The sequence below is a fragment of the Mustela nigripes genome, chromosome 12, assembly GCF_022355385.1.
Source record: "Mustela nigripes isolate SB6536 chromosome 12, MUSNIG.SB6536, whole genome shotgun sequence".
NCBI classification, from domain to species: domain Eukaryota; kingdom Metazoa; phylum Chordata; class Mammalia; order Carnivora; family Mustelidae; genus Mustela; species Mustela nigripes.
Genome location: NC_081568.1, coordinates 9,250,111 through 9,270,398, shown reverse-complemented (window position 1 = coordinate 9,270,398; position 20,288 = coordinate 9,250,111). Strand labels below are relative to the sequence as shown.

At 40.4% G+C, this 20,288-nt stretch overlaps 1 protein-coding gene across 3 annotated transcripts in view; it reads left to right on the top strand.

Moving 5' to 3' along the window:
• Positions 1 to 6: 6 nt before the first annotated feature.
• CTNND2 (catenin delta 2) overlaps positions 7 to 20,288 on the top strand; it is a 902,904-nt gene continuing 882,622 nt past the window's right edge. For 2 of the 3 annotated variants that reach the window (XM_059416913.1, XM_059416910.1), the window contains exon 1: positions 7 to 349. In XM_059416913.1, coding sequence (XP_059272896.1) covers positions 313 to 349 — 37 coding nt within the window. In that variant the 5' untranslated portion in view covers positions 7 to 312. Of the gene's footprint in view, positions 350 to 480; positions 565 to 20,288 lie in introns of those variants that run through there. The other variant, XM_059416915.1, reaches the window with a different exon arrangement.

The window sequence follows — 20,288 nt, the reverse complement described above, 5'->3', positions numbered from 1 at the left end:
GCCTGGAGGAGCCCGGAGCCCGGAGCCCGGAGCCCGTGCAGCCCGCGGAGCCCGCGGAGCCGGGCAGGGGGCGCTGCGCTCGCCGCGCTCGGAGGGGCCGCCGGGCCGGGCGCCGCGCACTCGCGTCGGGAGCCGCCTCTCCCCCGCGGCGCTCGCCCCTGCTCCCCGCCAGGATCGCCCGTCCCGCGGCCGCGCTCAGACAACAAAAGCGGAAGATGCTGCAGTTGGGCAAGGTCAGGACCTTGCCCTGAAGCCGGGCGGCGGCGCGCACGCCTTTTCCCGGACTGAGGAGCTGTCGCCGGTGGCGGGTGCATGTTCTCCAGGAAGCAGTCGGGCGCCGCGCCGTTGGGTGAGTTGCTTTCGCTCGGCTGCCGGGGCCAGGCGCATCCTCCTCCTCGGCGCCGTCCTCCTCCTCGCCCTCCTCCTCCTCGCCGCCGCCGCTGGGGGTTGGTCCTCTGCTCCCGGCCGGCTGGCGGCCGCCGCGCGCTCCTGCCAGCCGGGAGAGGACTGCGATCGCGCCCTGTCCCCTCTCGGAAGACAGCTCTGCTTGGAATGGGGACCGGGGTTAGTGCCTTTCTCGGAGCGGTTAGCAAGTGGCTTGTGGCGTGCTCCCCCTCCCTGCCACCCCTCTCCCCCGGCGGAGGCGTATATAGGGCAACACCAACAATACTGCTCCCCGCCACCTTCAAGAACATACCCGTTGCCTTCATGACGTCCCTAATATACCGGGAAGACGGGGTGGGGGTGGGGAGGACTTCCCTCTAGTCTTTTGCCCTTATGTTCAATGTCATTACGATGTTTGGCTAGAACAAAATGGAAATACTTAGTCATATGCGTCCATGGCCGTTTCTTCGGTCTCCCGCTGCTTGCCAGACCCAGAGCCCCTTTGGTCTATATTTAGCGGTTTCAGAGGAAGCCTTTTCAGCTCGATTCACAGGTTTCGGGGGCTTCTGCGTCCTGACAATAGATAGCGAGGCTCTGGAAAGCGCCGCCTGAAACCCAGGTTTGGAACGCTTGTGCATGTGTGTGGGAGATTGCGATGCGCTATTTGGGTGATCGGTAATTAATGGCTGAAAGCAAAGCTGTTTTTCTTTTTCGCCGACCTTCCTCTTATTCTGGTGTGTAATGTGTTTTCATCGATTGCTGCTCAGCTGGTTCGAGCCACTACGTTCGGAATTAAGTCACTGGAGAGGTGGTGCAGCCTCCTTGGTCCTGTGGTAGGAAAACAGTCTTAGGGATTTGGGGGTGTGTGTGTGTATGTGTGTGTGTGTCTATGTGTGTGTTTCCAACAAAGAACAGCTACTTCCAAAATGCCTAAAGTTGTGTTGAGATGTAAATGGAGGGGAAGTGAAGGGTGTGTGATGTGCAGAAAAGAGGGGCAGGTTGTGGGGCCAAGATGTTTTGTTCCCCTTGTGTGCTTTGGTTGAACTGATCTGATTTGTTTTGGCCCTGAAAGGTGTTGTTAACATGCATGCCTAATGTTATCAAGCAAATACGTTGGTGTAGAAAAGGGATATGTTATAAGCCTGCTGCCGGGCCCGACATGCATAGATTTTCACTTTTCGGAACTATGTGACCAATATTTAAGATGCTTGCAATTTTCTGCACCGACTTCCATGAAAATAGGGAGGTGGTCAGAGTACGAAGAGTTCTCTCATTGTGCATCTTTCCCTCTAGCTCCGAGTCCGGTGGTAGCCCAGTCCGTCTCCTTTGCAGTTAGTAATTCACCTACGGGCCTCAAAGGCTTTCAAGCTGCACCACTTCTAAAATCCCAGGGAGAAGTGTTTGATATGACTCATGTGGAATTACAGGGATGAACCTATGAGTGATTTAGGGGGCTCATTCTGGGAGAGTGAGCAGGCATTCTCAAATAGGGACTGGATGCTTTAAACCACCTTAAATTCTTTGCCACACACAGAATCCATGTTTAATGTTTCAGGGGAAAATGTCAAGTGGCATCCGTACTGCTCTGTGGGGCACAGGATCTCAGGACTTGAATGAAGACGCTTGTATTCCGAGTTAGATGGTGAAATTGGGAAGGCCTGTAATTATACAACTAGCAAGTCTCAGCGTTGCAGGAAGGACTGGCAAGCTGCATAGGGCTGGAGCCGGCTGAACGGTGTGCTTAGCTCTGAGTGTCCTACTGTGTTAGTTCCACCTTATCCACATCTAGAAAAACTCCCCTTTGAACACATTGTTGTGCTCGCTGCTTTGTTTTAATATAAAATTTCTTTCAAAAAGAAGCACAAAGTGAGGGAGACGCTCCTTTTCTTTCTTTCTTTTTTTTTTTCCTTTTTCAGTCTGCTGTTCACTTTTAAACATGACTCTTAAAGGACTAGTAGATGTTGTTCCGTGCTTAGGTTTGTGTGCAGAGAACCGCCGAAGAGCATGGAGAAAGCTACATGTGTTGTGTATGTGAGTTTTATGGTATATTGTGGATTGAAAGTGATACTACCTGATTGAATGGCAATTGTAGTAAGCACATGAGGTTGTTGCTCTAATAAAATTGTCATAGTCTCGCGGAAAGGAGTTATTTAATTTGGTGAATGTTTGTGTAGTTGTACAACCTAATCATTATAGATGTCACTAATGTTTTCATTGTTTGTAATAAAAGTCATGCACTGTCAAATTACAATATTTCCATCAACTCCACATCTTCCGCAGTAGAATGCAAGCCAAGACTTTCTCCCAGGGAAATGGTTCATTGGGAAGAAAATGCAATTCCAATGAAATTAGTAGGAAACAGCAATTTATAGTTTTGTTTAAAAATTTCTAAGGATAATGTCACTTTCATAATGATCTTTAAACTTAAAAATGAAGTTAATCGTATTCTCAAATATAACATTAGTTTTGACATACAGTTGAATATGCAGGGCTCTCCTGAAAATATTATAGAACTTGTTACTTCCCGTGGTGCTTTATCAAATTCTCTTTGATATGGTATACATTTAGGTGGGGTTGTTGGTGAGTTCTGTAATTTGATCAGGTTTTCCTTATGTACAAAAACAGTAAAGCTACATTTAAAATCATTTTTTGCAATTTGTCCGTGAAGTCAGCTATACTTTCTGTGGACCAGTGTATCTGGTTGTAACAAACCCGTTGGACTAAAGTGGAAACTGTTGCATTGCGAACTGCCAAATTTTTTTTTTCCTTCTTCTTTTTCTCATGACTATCCGCAGAAGGTTTGGACAGTCATTTATGATTGTTTCTTTGTGGAAACATTTTTACTTCTGTGATGGGGAATTAGTGATGCTAGTATGCTCTTCCTGAAAGGTTTTTTTTTTTTTTAATATTTTTATCTTTAGAAGATGCCACAAAGTTGCGAGTATTTCAACTGGACCACGGAATTCAGAGAATGAGTTCCTTCTGAATGACCATTCAGAGCGTGAATACCAAGAGAACTCAGGCAGATATTCTTAAGTCCAGTATTGTCACAGAAGGTGTGGTACAAGGGGTCTTTAATGGCTGATTCACAGGTTAGAAATACCTTTTCAAGCCAACTTCTTTGTTGGCATCCATGATGGTTTTCATCATCCATATTCCAAAGGTGTTCTCAGGACTTCGATGGCTTTGTGATAAGTATTATGTGGATGTGGTGAAAAGTTAATTTGAGTGGGAACAGTTCACGATACTTGTTGCTGGCTTCAGGTTTATCTGATTATATGCCAAAGCCACAGCTTTTTGTATTAATGTAAAATATTAAATGTGTCATAGATAAATAGCTTCTATCACATTGTCTGCCAGTCTAACCCACTGATTAATACGTTGCCTGGTTGGGTTTCATGAATCTAATTATGTTCACAAACAGTGCCTCTGACACAGGAAACTCACTGAAATATTTTATCGTACTGTGCTTTTTAGTCCATTAAAAATGTTAAGACTCATAACAAAAATGTGTAGTGATGACACTTCCAGTTGTTTATCTTTTGATCATATAGCTGTTAAGTATGATCTCAAGTTCCATATCACAGTTAATTGATTTGTAGGAAATGTCTTAGCTATATTAGGATATTGAAGTTATACTCTATATCAATTAGTTTTTGACAAATTGCAAACAGTACTTTCTAGAAGCGTTTCATCTTAGACACATGTTCATGTGTATCCCTTGGTGAGGTTCCTGAGAAGTTATTTGCAAGATGAATTACATCTATTGGAACTTATTATTCCATTAATTGTCATTTCATGTCAGAAATATATTTCTAGAGGAAGAAGTTGAGCTTCGACCTACAAAGATTATTTATATGTGTGTGTGTGTGTTTGTATAATGTATAAACTCTATATTATATATAAAATACATATCTAAAATAATGAGACTTGTTTATATTATAGTGCAATGTTACTTGGGATTCTGCTTTGCATAGGTGCAGATCGATGTGTGGAGCGAGCTCTGGATCCCAACTGTGTCTGTTTTTAGCTGTGTTGACCATTTACGTTATACTTAGACTTAAGCTCAGTTTTTTTTTTTTTTTTTTTTTTTTCAGCTGTAAAATGGGTACAAAAGGAAAGGACAGAATATCTGAAGAGATTGATCTCAGGATAAAGTAAATAAAAGCATAAGTGACTTGTAAATTATAAACATTTATGCAAACACAGGAGATATATATCTGTTTATTAAGAAAGATACTTATACTTCATTTGTGTATTACTAAATGTTATACAGGTCTCCACCCTCTCTAACAAAAGCTATTAAATGGATATATTCTTTCCCTATTCTTATTGTAATATTATTTTATTATGTAGGTTTGTATAAACTATATTGAGTTTTCTGGTCTACAGCATACCAGTCCTTTACACTTTAAAATATATATTAGTTAAGCTAAAAGAAAAGCCAACTATATCTCCCACCACCATTATTTAAAAAAAAAAGATTCTAGGGGCACCTGGGTGGCTCAGTCGGTGAAGCATCTGCCTTCGGCTCAGGTCATCCCAGGTTCTTGGGATGGAGCTCTGCTTTGGGCTCCCTACTCATTGGGGAGTCTGCTTCTCCCTCTCCCTCTGCCTCTCCCCCAGCTTGTGCGCTCTCTCTCTTTCTATACTCTCTCTCTCAAATAAATAAATAAAATCTTAAAAAAAAAAAGAAAAAGATTCTAATCAAAGCATCAGAAATTATGAAACCTTGATGTTCTCTGTTAGTGTTATATCATTCACCCGATTAATAGAAAATTTTCTACAAGATTCGTACAAGCAATGTCATAGAGAGTTGAAGAAACATGACCTCTCTTTCTATGAGATCACATTTTAAATATGTGCTCTGTTGGGAACGGGGAACAAATCCCATCATAATATCATTGTAACAAAAAAGAAAGAAACCTTAAAGAGAAGATCCACTCCCCCTATTAAAATAAACTTTTGAAATAAAAGTATGTGCACTGGTACCTTTTGGACAACACATGATAATTTTCACTTGTTACCTCCCTCTGAGTACTTTCAGTAAAGTGCCAGCTTCTCTGGGTTTGAACATGCCCAGCTCCTACAAAGGAGAAGCATGATCTTTAGCAACATAATTCTTACAAAAATAACATTTGGATGTATCTTAGAATTTGTTACAAAATGTGACCTATGTAACAAGAGACTAATTTATCTTAAGCCAGAAAAACATTTTGACAATAAATATGGTTATTTATATTCAAATTTATGTATTGTTGTGGGAAGTGCCAATTATAAGTTACCAGAGTAAAATATGTGTTATAATAAAAGACCTTTCTGGTTTTTGGCTCAAAGTAAGTGGTGAGCCAATTATGTTTGGTTAAATAAATATAAGTGTCAAAATTTCTACATCTTTCACATGATAACGTATTACTGAGTGGGATGCTTAATTTGTAGCATTAGATGATGAAGAATAGGTATAATTTAATTCTATTATTGAAATTAGCTAATACATTTATCCTGCGTAGGTAAGGGCTAGAGTTTTCTTAATAACATTTTTTTTTTTTTTGGCTTAGTAGCTGTGATGATCATAACTGTCTTTCAAAAGTTGGTACAGTAGGTATATTGGAAATGCATTTTGTATACATGTTTTATATAGCTTATTCTTTTGGTTTGGAGGTTTCAAGTAATCTTACAATGCTTATTGTAATCTTTTTTCTTTTAAATGTGCAACAACATAAATCACCAAAAAGGCATACATTTATGTTAAATTATAAAATGTGCCAAAATGTGGATTTGGGGTTTCCTTAGGAAACCCAGTAAGTAGCAAACCCAGTACGGTTTCTGAAAAAAGTTGGTATTTTGAAAGAAAAAGAAGTAAAGGAGTAGCCACTAAGGGTGAAATGATCAGTTTTGATTAGATGTAGCTGGGTGTGAGGCCAGGTGACAACCCAGGACCTTGGCCTTCTCCCATCCTCTCTCCCCACAGGGACAGAGCTGTCTCTGAGCCCTAGAGTCTAGCCTTGCCTCTCTGCAGGCAGGAAGATCTCTAGAGGGAGGAAGGAAGGAACTAGCCAAGATGCTTCCTTTATTTTTCAGAAACAGAGAAAGTGAAGGGTTGGAGAGAGGCCAGAGTGTCACATGAATTAAGTTCCCTTTACCTGGAAAAATATCAGAAGTAGGCAAGAAATGTTCCTCACTGATGACATGGTTTATAAAGAATTCTGGTTGTAGAATTCTGGATATAATAGCTTCCACATATTTTGCTTAGAAGTTGAACTCCTTAAATATTTTATGGTATTTTGACACTATATCAGGAATTATCAGGAGAATGTCTAATGTCTGATTGATTTATAGAGAGTATGGTCCATGAAAGTCAGCTGATTTATGTATTGCCAACTTTAAAATAATTCATTCTCCGTGTTCCCTCCCTACTCTTCACGTTAGACTTTGTCAGTAATTGGATGGCCTTGTAAGTGGTGAGAATTGGGCATAAAAGGGACAGTGTCATAATCTGACTTCCCAAACCATATATAAGTAACGATTCATGCGAGCTATTATCTACAGCGTCCCAGTGTAGATAATGAGAGTTTGGTTGGTATTTAATGTTTAAACTTTTAATAGAAGCAAAAATGGACACCATCAGGAAAGAAGAAAAAAGTGAATTTTTAAGTGAACGTGGTATATTATTTGACTCCGAGCATGACTACTCAACCTTAAAAAAGCTCACTTCTTAAAATAAATTTTATTCTTCTCTCTCAAATATTTTGTTTGGACTCTCAAACATTAGAGTAACCTAGCAGTCTTTACTTTCAGAAATGCAATAATTTAATTTCCAGGAAGAGCAACTTCTTTGGCAGCAAACCAAGTCTCCCAAATCTAAGAAAACCAAAATCCAGTCTCTTGTCTCTAACACGGTCCTCTCTGGTGCTGACTCTGTTGTGGTTTTTAAATTTTTATTTGGTTTTTGTTTTTTTGGGTCGCTGGATAAGGAGGCAGAGCAGAGCTCCAGAAAAGCAGAATGGTAAAATGGGCATCATCTGAAAAGTTTGAGAAACAGTAGAATTCATGTCATGTTTACCCAGGTCGAGAAAGGTGGCGCAGGGAGCTTGGGGCTTGTAGTGTATGTATCAAACTCTTTGGATTGAGTTGGGTTGCAGAAGAGTAATAATGTTCAGTGCCACCATAGGTGCATAAATAGAGTAAGACACCTCTATCCAAAGGGACATTACACAGTTAGGGGTTATCTCTTCCAAGAGATTGGGAAGTGTTCATGATACTGGAGGTGAAGAAGGGTAAGCAGAAAATTGTACTGAATATGATACCCAGCACACATACCCATAGACACACCCATACAAACACAATAACATAGTGCTAATGACAAAGTTTAAGTGTTTTGCTCTTTGTTTATTATCTGTCCATCAAAAACACAATTGTTGTTATGTGTTACACCATTACACAGGAAAAAAAAAAGCATGCCTTTACATTTTGGAAAGAATATTATATTTCTGCTTTGGGAAGAATTTCATTAATTATCTGAATGCCTGGCTGAAATTAACGACATATATCCTTTGAGTGTACATTACATATATCCTGTTCAGTGCTACAACTTGATTTTCTCTGTTTTTAAATTAAGAGATGTACTGAGTTGGTTTAGCAAGTTGGTGTCTTCCTGAGAATTGTGCAGTGTATTAGTGAAATATTTTCTCTTTTTTGAATAATGTTTTATTCTTTTTTTGTTTTCACAAGTAATGCACGATCATTAGAAATTTGAAAATACAGGAGTGATGAAAGGAAGCTAAAGTTCATGCATGATCTCAAGTCACAGAAATGACTCTATTTTTAGTAGAAATGCTAATCCATATACATTTTTAAATTCAGAAGATTCCTCATATTCTGTTTTGTTACTGTTTAACATGTAAAGTGGCTTTTTTCATATAATTTGCATTCATTTTTAGTGTCTGTTTTCCATACCTTTACTTAACATCATTTACTTAAATAACTTTCTATTTTGGGAGATTGGTGGCATTTTCATTTTTTGGTGGGATATATGATGCTGTGATTAAAGCAAAATAGTTTTCATCAGGCTATTTTCGGTAGGTTACTTCATACACATGGATGTTATCAAGGCTGTTGATATATGTTGTCAATTTGTCCTGCAGAAAGGTTATATAATTTACATTTCCTTCAGCGAGAGAGGAGTGTGCCAGTTTCCCCGTGATTTCAACAACTGGGTATTATAATTAAAAAAAAAAAAAAAGACAAAACCCAGGCAACACATTCCAGTTAGGGGGAAAATTGTCTTTTCCTGTGATTTAATTTTCTTCTCTATGAATATGGCTGAGGTTAAATCTTATATAATTTTATGATACTCTCGTAATTCTTTGTAAATTATCTTTTTGTATCTTCTGCATATTTCTCAATTCATTTTTGCCTCATTTCTTACTGATTTATATTATTTGTCTAAGGTAGTTGTATTACCCTTTGCCATGTTTTATCAGTTTATTCCTCATTTTATTCTTATTTTAAAAACATAATTCTGAAGCTTATAGTTAAATGTGTTCCTTTTTCCTGGGGGAAGAGGGGTCCTCTTTAAGAGAACATTTGCTTGCTCCCTGACTTTGTGTGCACCAGTAGTGAATACGGCAATGGAGCAAATGGTGGAGGGAGTATTTAATAGTCATGTCCTGACTTGACTGAGTCCATATCTTGTCTATTTTTTTTTTAAGCAAGTGGGTAAGTTACTATTAAGTGTCAATATTGATAATGGGGAGATAACTCCTGTGTTTTCAGGTTGTTCTGAAGGCAGGTTAAGATACTGTGGATCTTCGGGTGCCTGGGGTCTCAGTCAGTTATGCCTCTGACTTTTGGTTTCAGCCCAGGTCATGATCTCAAGGTTGCGAGATCGAGCCCTGTGTCAGGCTCAGTGCTTAGCACTGAGTCCTTGAAAGTCTCTGCCTCTCCCTCCACCTCTTCCCCTCCCCCACGGCACACACACATGCTCTTCCTCTCTAAAATAAGTAAGAAAAAATCTTACTAAAAAAAGAGACGTGGACCTCAACTATACAACAAAGAACTTAGTATATTTGTGAATCTCAAATACCTTATTAACTATTTCTACTGTTAAACAATAAAGATGACTTATCTTTTTCCCTAATTCTGGCCTTTGCTTCCTCCACATGAAGCATAATTACATGCCTGTACGGGCTCAGGGACCTAAACGTGACAGGCCAGCTCTTTGCCCTACCCTGGGGCTCATGGGTGGAAGCTGTGTGTGCTATGACCGTCCTCCAGGTGGCCGCGCCCAAGGGTGTTTCAGCCTTTGGGAAGAGTAAGTTAGGATGTCCTTCTTAGGCAAATATGTGATTTTCTATTTCACAGATCCCACAGATATACACACACACACACACACACACACACACACACATATACATACATATCTTTTCTTAAGAAGAGTATTTATTTTAGAGAGGGAAAGGAGAGAGTGAGCAGGGGGCAGTGGGAGAAGAGAGAGTTCTGAAGCAGACTCCCCGCTGAGCACAGAGCCCCATGCGGAGCTTTGATCCCAGGACACTGAGATCATGGCCTGAGCTGAAATCAAGAGGCAGATGGTTAACTGAATGGGCCACACAGGTTTCCCTATATGTATATTTCTATATCATATCCTATGTGTGCCCCCTAAGTACATCATGTTCCTTTCTCTCTGGTCACATAGGACCATGCGTCTTTCCGCCCAACTCCAGACTGGTCATCTGTCTTTTTATCATTGATCCTCAAATCCTAGGATATTAATTGGTGTATAGTGATTACTCCATGAATCATGATGGACCATACATTCAGTCTTGTTTTCTTTTCTTTTCTTTCTTTCTTTTTTTTTTTTTTTTTTAAGATTTTATTTATTTGACAGAGAGAGGTCACAAGTAGGCAGAGAGGCCAGCTGAGAGAGAGAGGGAAGCAGGTTCCCTACTGAGCAGAGAACCCGATGCGGGACTCAATCCCAGGACCCTGAGATCATGACCTGAGCCAAAGGCAGAGGCTTAACCTACTGAGCCACCCAGGCGCCCCTCCAATCTTGTTTTCATTGTCAAAACTGTTCATAAACAAGGGTTTGTTTAGTTGCTTTTGGTGCATTTTGGGTACTGGGCCACTGTGGCATTCTGGAGGGAATGCTGACTTAGGATTCTGAATTCTGGGATCCAGATTATGGAATCAGTTGTTTTCTCTTGTGACCTTATACCTGGACCTATTTTATCATTTGCCCCTTAAGGTCAGCCAACACTTACAGTATTTTTGTGGATGTGATATGACAATCACAAATGCAGAAGGGCTTTGGGAAGCATCAGCATAACAAACATTTACGTATGAAGTAGATTCCCTGAAATTTGTGTTGTGTCTCAAAATCAGGGCTTTTTTTGGTTTTTTTTTTTTTTTTTTTTTTTTTTTTTTTTTTAATAGGCTGGAGTCAAAAGATTTTCTTGTCTGTAAAACTAAATCTCTGACCTCCATTATGTGGTTATGAAATGCTTAATCCCCTAATGGTTGCGAAGATACGGCTACATTCCATGCCATCGGGTATCCCTTAGAGGAGGATTTCTCTTTTATCCATCCCTGGAAGTAATTCCTGCTATTGCCTTATACCACTTCAAAAATTGTGTCATACCAAATTGGCTCCAAAAATGTTCTCTCTTATTTTTTTTTCTTTTTTTGCACAGATATGTGCTGCTTAAAAGAGTAGTAAAAATGAAGCCCTATTGTTCCTCAGAGATTGAAGTCTGTAGAAATGTCCCCAGAATATTATTTTTTCTCCTGGTGGGCTGCCGAGTCTGGCGCCTGGAAGGCTTTATCAGAACAGTTTTAGAAGTGTGAACTGTAGCTGGCTTCCATTTTTTGAGCATATTTCCTTAAATACTTTGAACAAGATTTCAGAGAATTCTTATCACTCTAACTGTAGGCTGCCAATAGGAAGAAATCATGTGTAAAGTTATGAAAAAAGCCTTAATTTGTTCCCCGTTCTCCGAACTTTTGAAGGAAGTGCCGAAGGGAACTTGGTAACCCATCAGTGAGTGTGTTGCTCAGTGAGGAGTAAAGTTTTAGGGACTCAGGCTGAGAGGCTAATGATGGTTTTGCTTGTGCCTGTAGTAACTGCAGACACAGATCTCTCTCTCTCTCTTAATTTAGCTTTTTAATTATTTTAATTATTAAATTATTTTAGTCATGCAGGTTGCGTGATGAATTGTAGTGATTCTTTGTTTCTTGGGGTAGCAGTTGGAAATTCCTGGGGTGCTCATAGCTTGTACTTGTGAACCCCCGAACGAAACAGAGTGTAAGAGGATTTGGGGGAAGAGGAAACTGACCCTTGGGGAAACTTGGTCTTAGGTGACATCCCTCCTTCATCCACAAATACAGATGGTGGAGACATCTGGTTCTGGTAACTTCTGATAGAGGGGTAAGCGGTTAGTAACCCCTGACAAGAAGTGTGGAGATTTTAAGCAGTGAGAAGGAGCAGGAAGCTTAAACTAGTTTTGGCCACTGGAGTTTTTGATGGGCTGGCCAACCGGGCATGGAGGAATCCATCGGTGGACAGACTGGGCTGAGTATAAATTCTGAAGAAGCAAATATGTTTTAAATTTTTTTTTTTTTTAAAGATCTTATTTATTTATTTGACAGAGAGACGCAGGCAGAGAGAGAGAGGAGGAAGCAGGCTCCCTGCCAAGCAGAGAGCCCGATGCGGAGTTCGATCCCAGGACCTGAGATCATGACCTGAGCTGAAAGCAGAGGCTCTAACCCACTGAGCCACCCAGGCGCCCCGCAAATATGTTTTAAAGAGTAGCAAATGGCAGGTTCCTCCAGGGCCAGATGATCTGCCCCCCTTTGGGTGGTTGAGCCATTTTCTCCAGTCCTGCTCAAACCTGAGTTTCAAGCTCAGGTTGCCACGCCCCCTTATTTCCTGTCATTTCTGCAAAATCCTTCCCCCACAAGTGTGCCAACCCTGTTAAAATGTATTCTGTAATTGCAACTAAGACTCAAGAGCTTCCAGTACTGCACATAAAGACTTCACATTTTCACGGTGGAATACTACGCGTTTATGTGGCTTCCTGGTGACTCCTCCGAATATGCGTTTTCTCCCAGTGGTTCGACCTCCAGAATGGCAGGTGAGAGAGCTGTGGGGGGTGCGGGGGGAGGGGCGGGGGGGGGGGGGAGCAGGGTGACAGCCTGACCTGAGGTGCTATCTTGAGCTGAACGGGGTGTGGGAGGAAAAGAAGCAAAGCTAGTCCTTTGAGCTTCATAGCACGTTAGTCATTACAAGTTCTTCCCCACATTTTATCTTTTGAAAGTATGGCTGAGAATTTTGAAAACAATGGAACAGATTTTAGAACCAGTAGTAGGTTGTGTCATTTTTGCTTGTTCTCAGAGGCTCCTTAGGTGGTAGTCATCTGAGTTGAAATATACATGCTGTTCCTTGCCCGTTACTCGTCACGGGAGCTAGTTGAGATGTGGGGATTCAGGATTTGGTGGCTAGAGGGTTTTTTTTTTTTTCTTTAAAATTTTATTTATCTATTTTTTTATTTAGCTCTGACCCGAAGAAGATGCTTTTGACCTCAGAGTTATTTTCAGCTTCTCCCACTGTTTGATGCCCTTGCTTTTTCTTCCTCTTACTTTTTAGAGCAAAGCGCTTTGTGGTCTGTGAGGGATCCTTCTCTTTCCTCTTGGGTGAACCTGATTAGTTTTGAATACGTGTGCCCGTGGTTTACAGTCAAGAGCTGCCTGTATACTGTCGGAGTCATTCCAGAGTTTCCACTTCCTGGTTTTCCTGTCGGCAGAGCCATGTCACCCCTGCGTTTGCCGCTCATGTGTCTCTGAAGTTGGGGGTCACTGGTTGGACTGCTTGGACGTCCGTTAGGAGGCAGGACAGTGTGGCCAGGCGGGTCATCCTGGTGCACGCGGGGGGCGCCCAGCACTTGGCGTTGGTACCGGTGGCGTGTGGGGAAACTTGGCCATCGGCCTGTTAAGACGCTAAGCTGCCTGCCTGCACGCGTTAAGCTAAAAAGTACAGATGCAGCGTGAGCGTTCAGGTGTTGTGACGTGTGGACGTGCACGGAATTAGAGAGCCTATCGTCATGTCAGAATTTGTGAAGCTGCTTGTGCCGCCCCAGGAGAAGATGGTAGAACATTTGGGCAGCGGGTCTCTGGGCTGCTCCGTAGCCCTGAGTAGAGGACAGGGGGCCATGCGCAGTGGCCATAAATGTTACCTAAATCCAAACGTAAGAAGGTGCCATGTTCCCCTCAGTCACAGAAGTTAGGGAAAATGTCCAATGGCTTGTCTGCTGCGACGGTGGAAGGACTTGGCTACGTGAAAACCCTGCAGGGGGCAGTCTTGTTCGCTGCGCACTGAACAGGGTTCCTGGGAGAGCTCTCTTCCTGGCTTGTAGATGACCCCTGTCTTTCGGTGTCCTTACATGGCATTTTTTGGTCCGTGTCTCGTTCTCTCTTCCTCTTCTCTTAAGATCTCTAATCCCTTCAGGAGGACCTCATCTCATGACCTGATCTAACCCTAATCGCCTCCCAATCCCCAGCTCCAAATATCATCCCATTAAAAGAATAGGGCTTCAACATATGCACTTTGTGGGGACGCAAACTTGCCACCCATACCGGCGACCACAGGATAAAGCCAGCAAGGTCCCTATACCCAGGAAGGCCCAGATTCGGGGTGGCGGGTTTGAGGTGTTGGATATTGCAGTAGAACTTGAGGGAATGGGAATCACCAACTGATGATCTGAGTCATTATTTAAGGCATTTTAAAGATTTTTTTTTAGTTCACTTTAAGTGTTTTTCTTTGATTTATAAATTATAGAATGTGACACACGGAACAGTACGCTAGACAGAATACCTGGGTACAAATTTCCATATGGATTAGCATACAGTATTCCAAATGTCTTTTTTGAATAATATTTTTAAAAAATTACATGGCTGTTCCTCACCTTTGTTGAACCTGTCACTTCTTATAACCTTCACTCTTGAAAATGCGGATCCCAGCCCTCACCCCCCTCACCAAGATTTCTGTGGCGGACTCCTGGCTGGCCAGCCTTTCCTGTGCTTCTTTGAGGTTCTTCACCACGGGCACCTGGGTGGCTTATTCCGTTGGGTGGCTGTCTTCAGCTCAGGTCGTGATCCCAGGGTCCTAGGGTCGAGCCCCGAGGCTTCTCCCTTTCCCCACCCCCTCTTGTGCTCTCTCTCGCCATCTCACTCTCTCAAATAAATAAATAAAATATTTTAGAAAAATAGATGAAGTTCATCTCCACAACAGCTGGAGAGTTCCCTCTGTGTCCACTTGTATCTTGCCTTTGCTTCGAACCCTGGCAATGGCACACACAGATCAAAGTTCAACTCCTTCCTGTCTTACCTGACCTACTTCCTCTCCCATTGGTTTGTTCTGTGGCAGCCACGGTGGCTGTCTCTCTGTCTCTCCTGGACATCTCGCTAAAGCTCATCCTCCCTCAGGTTTCTCACCTGATATATACCCTGTTTTATTTTCTTCTCAACGTGTAAGAGAATTGGAAATTTTCTCATTTACTTATCAGTTTGCAAGTTCATTTTCCTGTCTTTCCCCATTAGCATGCAACCTCTTTGAAGGTTGGTCATTAAAAAGACTTTGAAATTCATCTTATACTGATGTGGTAAAAGTAGGAACTGACCAGGATTAATGCCTCCCTGGCTTCAAATAGATATCTTATGTACGATAAATTTTTAATATGCAGTAATCATTGAATCATATCACAGATATATGTTAAAACAGGAAGACAAGATAGAAGAGAGATCATCTATCACTGAACGAGTGACAGAGACCAAAGTGATGACTAGTTAGGAAGAGCTGATGCGTTTCCATGTGCGGATCTAATATAATGCTTTCACCTACCAGGTCCGCTGTCATGTGATTTCCTGGCATTCTCAAGTGTAGCAGGCTGTTTCTCAAAGGCAGATTATCTCCTAGTAAACAGAATATAAATATGCCAGGAATTCTGTTGCACGAGGACATTAAACTTACTTCTAGAACAAAAGAATAGACGTACAAAGTTTACTTTTTCCTTGAATAATATTCATCATCTTAGAGAAAGCAGAGAATAGGAAACACAAGGAAATGATGGATTTAGAGGAGAACTTTTAGGATACTCATTTGTTAAGACATTATCTTAAGAGAAAGTATTGATGAACGTAGGCAAAAATGGGAAAAGTGGTCACAGGATTATCAGAAGTAGATTTATTTTCTCAAGGTGAATTTATCTTATATTCCCTGTTATATTTAAATTGAAGATACATTCTAGGATTTGGAACATTGTCAACTGAAAGAAAAGTAAATTATTTTAAAATTATGACAACATTATCTAAATGGTACTCTTAGCATAAGCCCTTGAATGATCTATGTTAGAAATTCTGTGACTTAATAAAGAATATATGTTAATGTGTCATGAACATATTAAAATATCAGAAGCCAATTTATGTGACTTCAAGAGTGATTTTTTTCATGATTGCATACTTACTTTTATTTCATCTCATATGGGAAATGCCTGTAACTTGGAGTTAACATTAACAGAAAAATAAGTTTTTGCTTTTCTAAATTTTATATCTCACATTTGGACTCTGCTATCATGAAATCCTCTTTTAATTTAAATTAGCTATGTCTTTAGTTAAATTATGTCTTTGAAAAATATAAAGCCTCCAATAGAAAATTAGCTTAAAGTTATTAAACTAGTATCATTAGATTGAGGAGATTTCTCTTAACTAACAGGACTATTTTGTTTATTTTATATTGTTGTTACCCATTTAAGCAAAAATATGGATTAAATTATTTCTTATTGTATTGGCTGCATCTGTCTGCTCCTTTAGCTTTTGAATTGGTTCATAAATCATCTGAAAGTAATTGACATAATTTAGTCTTGGGGAGAAATTTGGCAGTGTGTAACCAAAAGGTGTCATCTGGGTGCATGTTCAGATGCTGGTCTCCTCAGGAGCTCAGTGGAAGAGGCATTCCATCTCCTTCTCACATGTTTGGCTGTTGACATTCAGCATGCTAATAATTTCAGCTCTTGGTTTTGAATCTTATTCAAGGAGAGAAGTGGTACCTTCACCTGCTTGTGTCCCAAGGGCAGTACATGCCTTGAGAAGGTTTTCGGTTATGAGTCATTCTGGGAAGTCCAGGCCTACATGGCTGTATCCTTGAGAACCATGTGAAATTGCGGACGTGCAACTTCTGTTGACCTACAAAAATGGCAGTTGAAACCCAATCATTAATCTCATTAAATCGAGGTGCTAATTAATAATTGCAAAGTAACATGTATACTTTTTCCTTCTGCCATTCACCATTTAGTAGGTTAATAACAAATAAGAGATTCAAATTCTCTTGTGTTTTCAAGTACTCAGGGAGATGTGCCAACTCTTGGGTCATGGGGGAAACCGCTGATTGGATTAAAGTTGGCAGGGCTAGAAAGAATTAACTTAAATCCCTGAGAAACTTACAGAACTGTCAGCTGGTGTGTTTGGCCCTAGGGAGTGGGATGCAGTCTGTCACTTTCTGCCATAGACAGTTACTGTTATCTTCATCATTGATTCAATCTCCTCTGGGTTTTTTGTTGTTCTTGTTTTTGTTGTTTTGTTTAGCTTAGCTCTAAGCTTATAATTTTGTGTTTTTTTTAAGCTATATAGGATTGATTGATTGATTTAAAGGAAAACAAAAATTAATGTTCTAATATTTTCATGAGACTCTTTTGTAAGTTTCAATGATTATTTTGTTCTTGAACTTTAAAATGTGACATGATCATTCTAAGTTATGCTAGAATTCATATGAAAATGTCATTGATTTATATAATTGAAGCTCCTGAGTCTTGTCCAAATGTTTTCTTCAAACTGGATATGCTGGTAATACTGAATTGAGGGCATTAAAATACAATTTAGTTTCTAAGACTATAAGTAAGCAGTTTATAAAAATTGTCAATTAAAAAAATCCATCTGATACCTGTGATGTGATGGTTTGAAAATGGCGATTGTCTTTTGTGACTTCTTCCCCAGATCTGATAGTTCCAGTCTAATCACATGAAAAATATCAGGCAAATCCCAAATGAGGGATGTTGTACAAAATATGTAGCTCAGTATTCCTTAGAACTTTCAAGGTCATCAAAAACGGGGAAAATTTGAGACCTGGTCAGAGCCAAGAGGAGCCCAAGGAGACGTTAAGAACAAATTTGGTATGGTGTCCTGGATGGGATCCTGGAATAGTGAAAGGACATTAGGGAAAAATTAAGTAAATCTGAATAAAGTATGGGCTTTAGTTAATAATAATGTATCAACACTGGCTCATTAGTTGTAACAGATATGCTAATGTAAGATGTTCATAATAGGGGAAATAGGATGTGGGATTTTCCCTACCATTTCTGCAATTTTCTGTAAACCTAAAATGATCCTAAAACATAATGGTTGTTTTTCAAATCTGACTTTTAACACTGTACATTTTTTAAATGCCTGCTCAAAGACTTCAGTAAAGGAAAGGATGATCTGTTTTCTTTTAATAGGCTTGGATGATATCCTAATATCTTGAAATTGTTAATTCAAATTGATTTATTAACTATTAAATAGTAAATCAGCACAAAAATATTTTTTATCACCAATGTTGTGGATTTATGGTTAAGGTGAAGGAAGGGAGAGAATGTCTCAAAATTACCAAAAAAAAAAACAAACAAACCATTAAAACCCTTTTTATTCAATAATGGCTTACAGTTATAAGCTATAGGTAATATAAAATTTGCAAAATTTCTTCCTTAATGTATTTTGTTTAGTTTATGGCTTTTATAGGAGCTAAGGGCATTGTCATTTGTTTTGAAAATACTTTAACAAATGAAAATATTTTAACAGGGAATCTTTGCTTCCTTCCATTTACAAAACCAGAAACAAATGTAACAAATATTCATTTTATGAATTGTCTTACTGATAACTTTAAGGCCTTGTCCCTGGTCCTCTTACACAACCTACACAATCCTCAGGATGTACCTTTGTACCTAGCGTTAGAGTTGCCTGATTTACCAAGTGAAAATACAGGATGGCTAGTAAAATACGAATTGCTGGTAATCAATAGTTTTGTTTTGTTTTTATAATAAGTATGTCTTAGATATTGCGTGGGACACACTTATGCTAAAAAACACTTGTTGTTTTCCTGCAGTTCAAATTCAGCTGGACCTACCTGTGTGCAATCTGTTGGGCATGACAAGACCTGCAGTTCTCTTGCTTTAATAATATTGAAAATAATAATTATCAATGTTCTTGAGCTTTTAATATATGTTTCGGACTCCCAACACTTTTCTTGTGATAGAAGACCTTCTTTTGGGTTTACTAATTCTTCAACATCGTTATATTTTTTTTTTTGTTGTTTGTTTTTTTAAGAGAGAGAGCAAGCAAGAGAGAGTGCATGCAGGAGTTGGGGGGTGGGGCAGAGAGAGAGGGAGAAGAAGAATCCCAAGGAGGCTCCATGCTCAGTGCAGAGCCCGACATGGGGCTGGATCTCATGACCCTGAGATCATGACCTGAGCAGAAATCAAGAGTTGGACACTTCACTTCACTGACTGAGCCATCATCCATCCATGCACCCTTCAGTGTCACTGTCTTAAATCCATTTTCTTGTGCTAAGCCATTCACCCGAGTGAACTCTTTAGAACTTTTGGCTTTTCATTCATAACGGACGATTTCATATTTTGTCTTTTATAGTAATCATCTGTTAACTTGTCGGACATTGACCTTGAAGAAAGAATCTGTCCTAATCCTCTGGGTGTATCATACAAATGAGCATAATGTATTAAAAATTTTATGATTGAGTAAGGAGATTGTGTATTCATTAGGATAAACTCAGTTATGCTGCTTTAACAGACAGCAGCCAAATTTCAGCAGTTTAAAAAGAGTAAAAGTTGGTACATCTTCAGCTTGGGTTGGTGAAAGGTGAGAGTGGGGGCTTGGATGATCCGAGGCACTCCGGGATCCGGGATCATCATCTTAGTGGGTTCTTCCATGATCACAGAGGTAGGGAGACAGGAGTGGAAAATTGAGTCACCTATCACTCAGCCCCCTGTTATCAGCCAGAGGGAGTGGTGTGGCTGTGCTCAAGTTTCGCTGCTGAGGGAAGCTCGCCTACCATATGCCCGAGGACAGGGAGAACTGGGATACTGGTGAGCAGCCCTCCATACAGCATGGAAAAAAAATATTGGGGTCTTTGAAGGAGGGTTGGACAGCTTAGAAATACTTTAATTTTAGGAGTTATTCATGAGCCTACAGTTTTTATTGGGAAAACAAATTTTGCTTCGGAATTCTGGTACATAAAATAAAAACCGAACAATTTGTATAAAAGAAAGAAAAAGAAATGTCAAAGTCTCATCAATGGCCCAGAATAGGGCATGAGTCATGATTGGGAATAAATATTATGATAATGCGCTTAGATGAAATCGTAGCATACTCCAAAGTGGCCTTGCTGTTTTTCAATATTTCCATGAAAATGAACGTTTCTGGAAATGCTATTCCCACATGTTAAGAGAAGGCAGATCAAACTCTTCCTATATATACATACATATGCACACGCACATATATATGTCTATGCAAATGTATGTATATATAGTTCTTTTTAAAAATAAACTTGCAGACCTGATTTTTACATTTCATTTTGGTGGGAACAGCGGGGACACTTGCCCGTTTTCAATGTCTCTCTTCTCTCATCTCCGGTTGTTTTCTGTTGTGTACTGCCCCCCTGTCCTTGCCGGCGCGCCTGTCCGTCCGGAGGACCCCAGGAGTCGGCCGTGGGGCGGTCAGGGTCCACCCCTCCCTCGGCTTCCGTCTGGCGCGCCCCTCCGGGCGGCTCCGTCTCCATGGAAACCGCGGGCGGCTCGGCTGGCTGG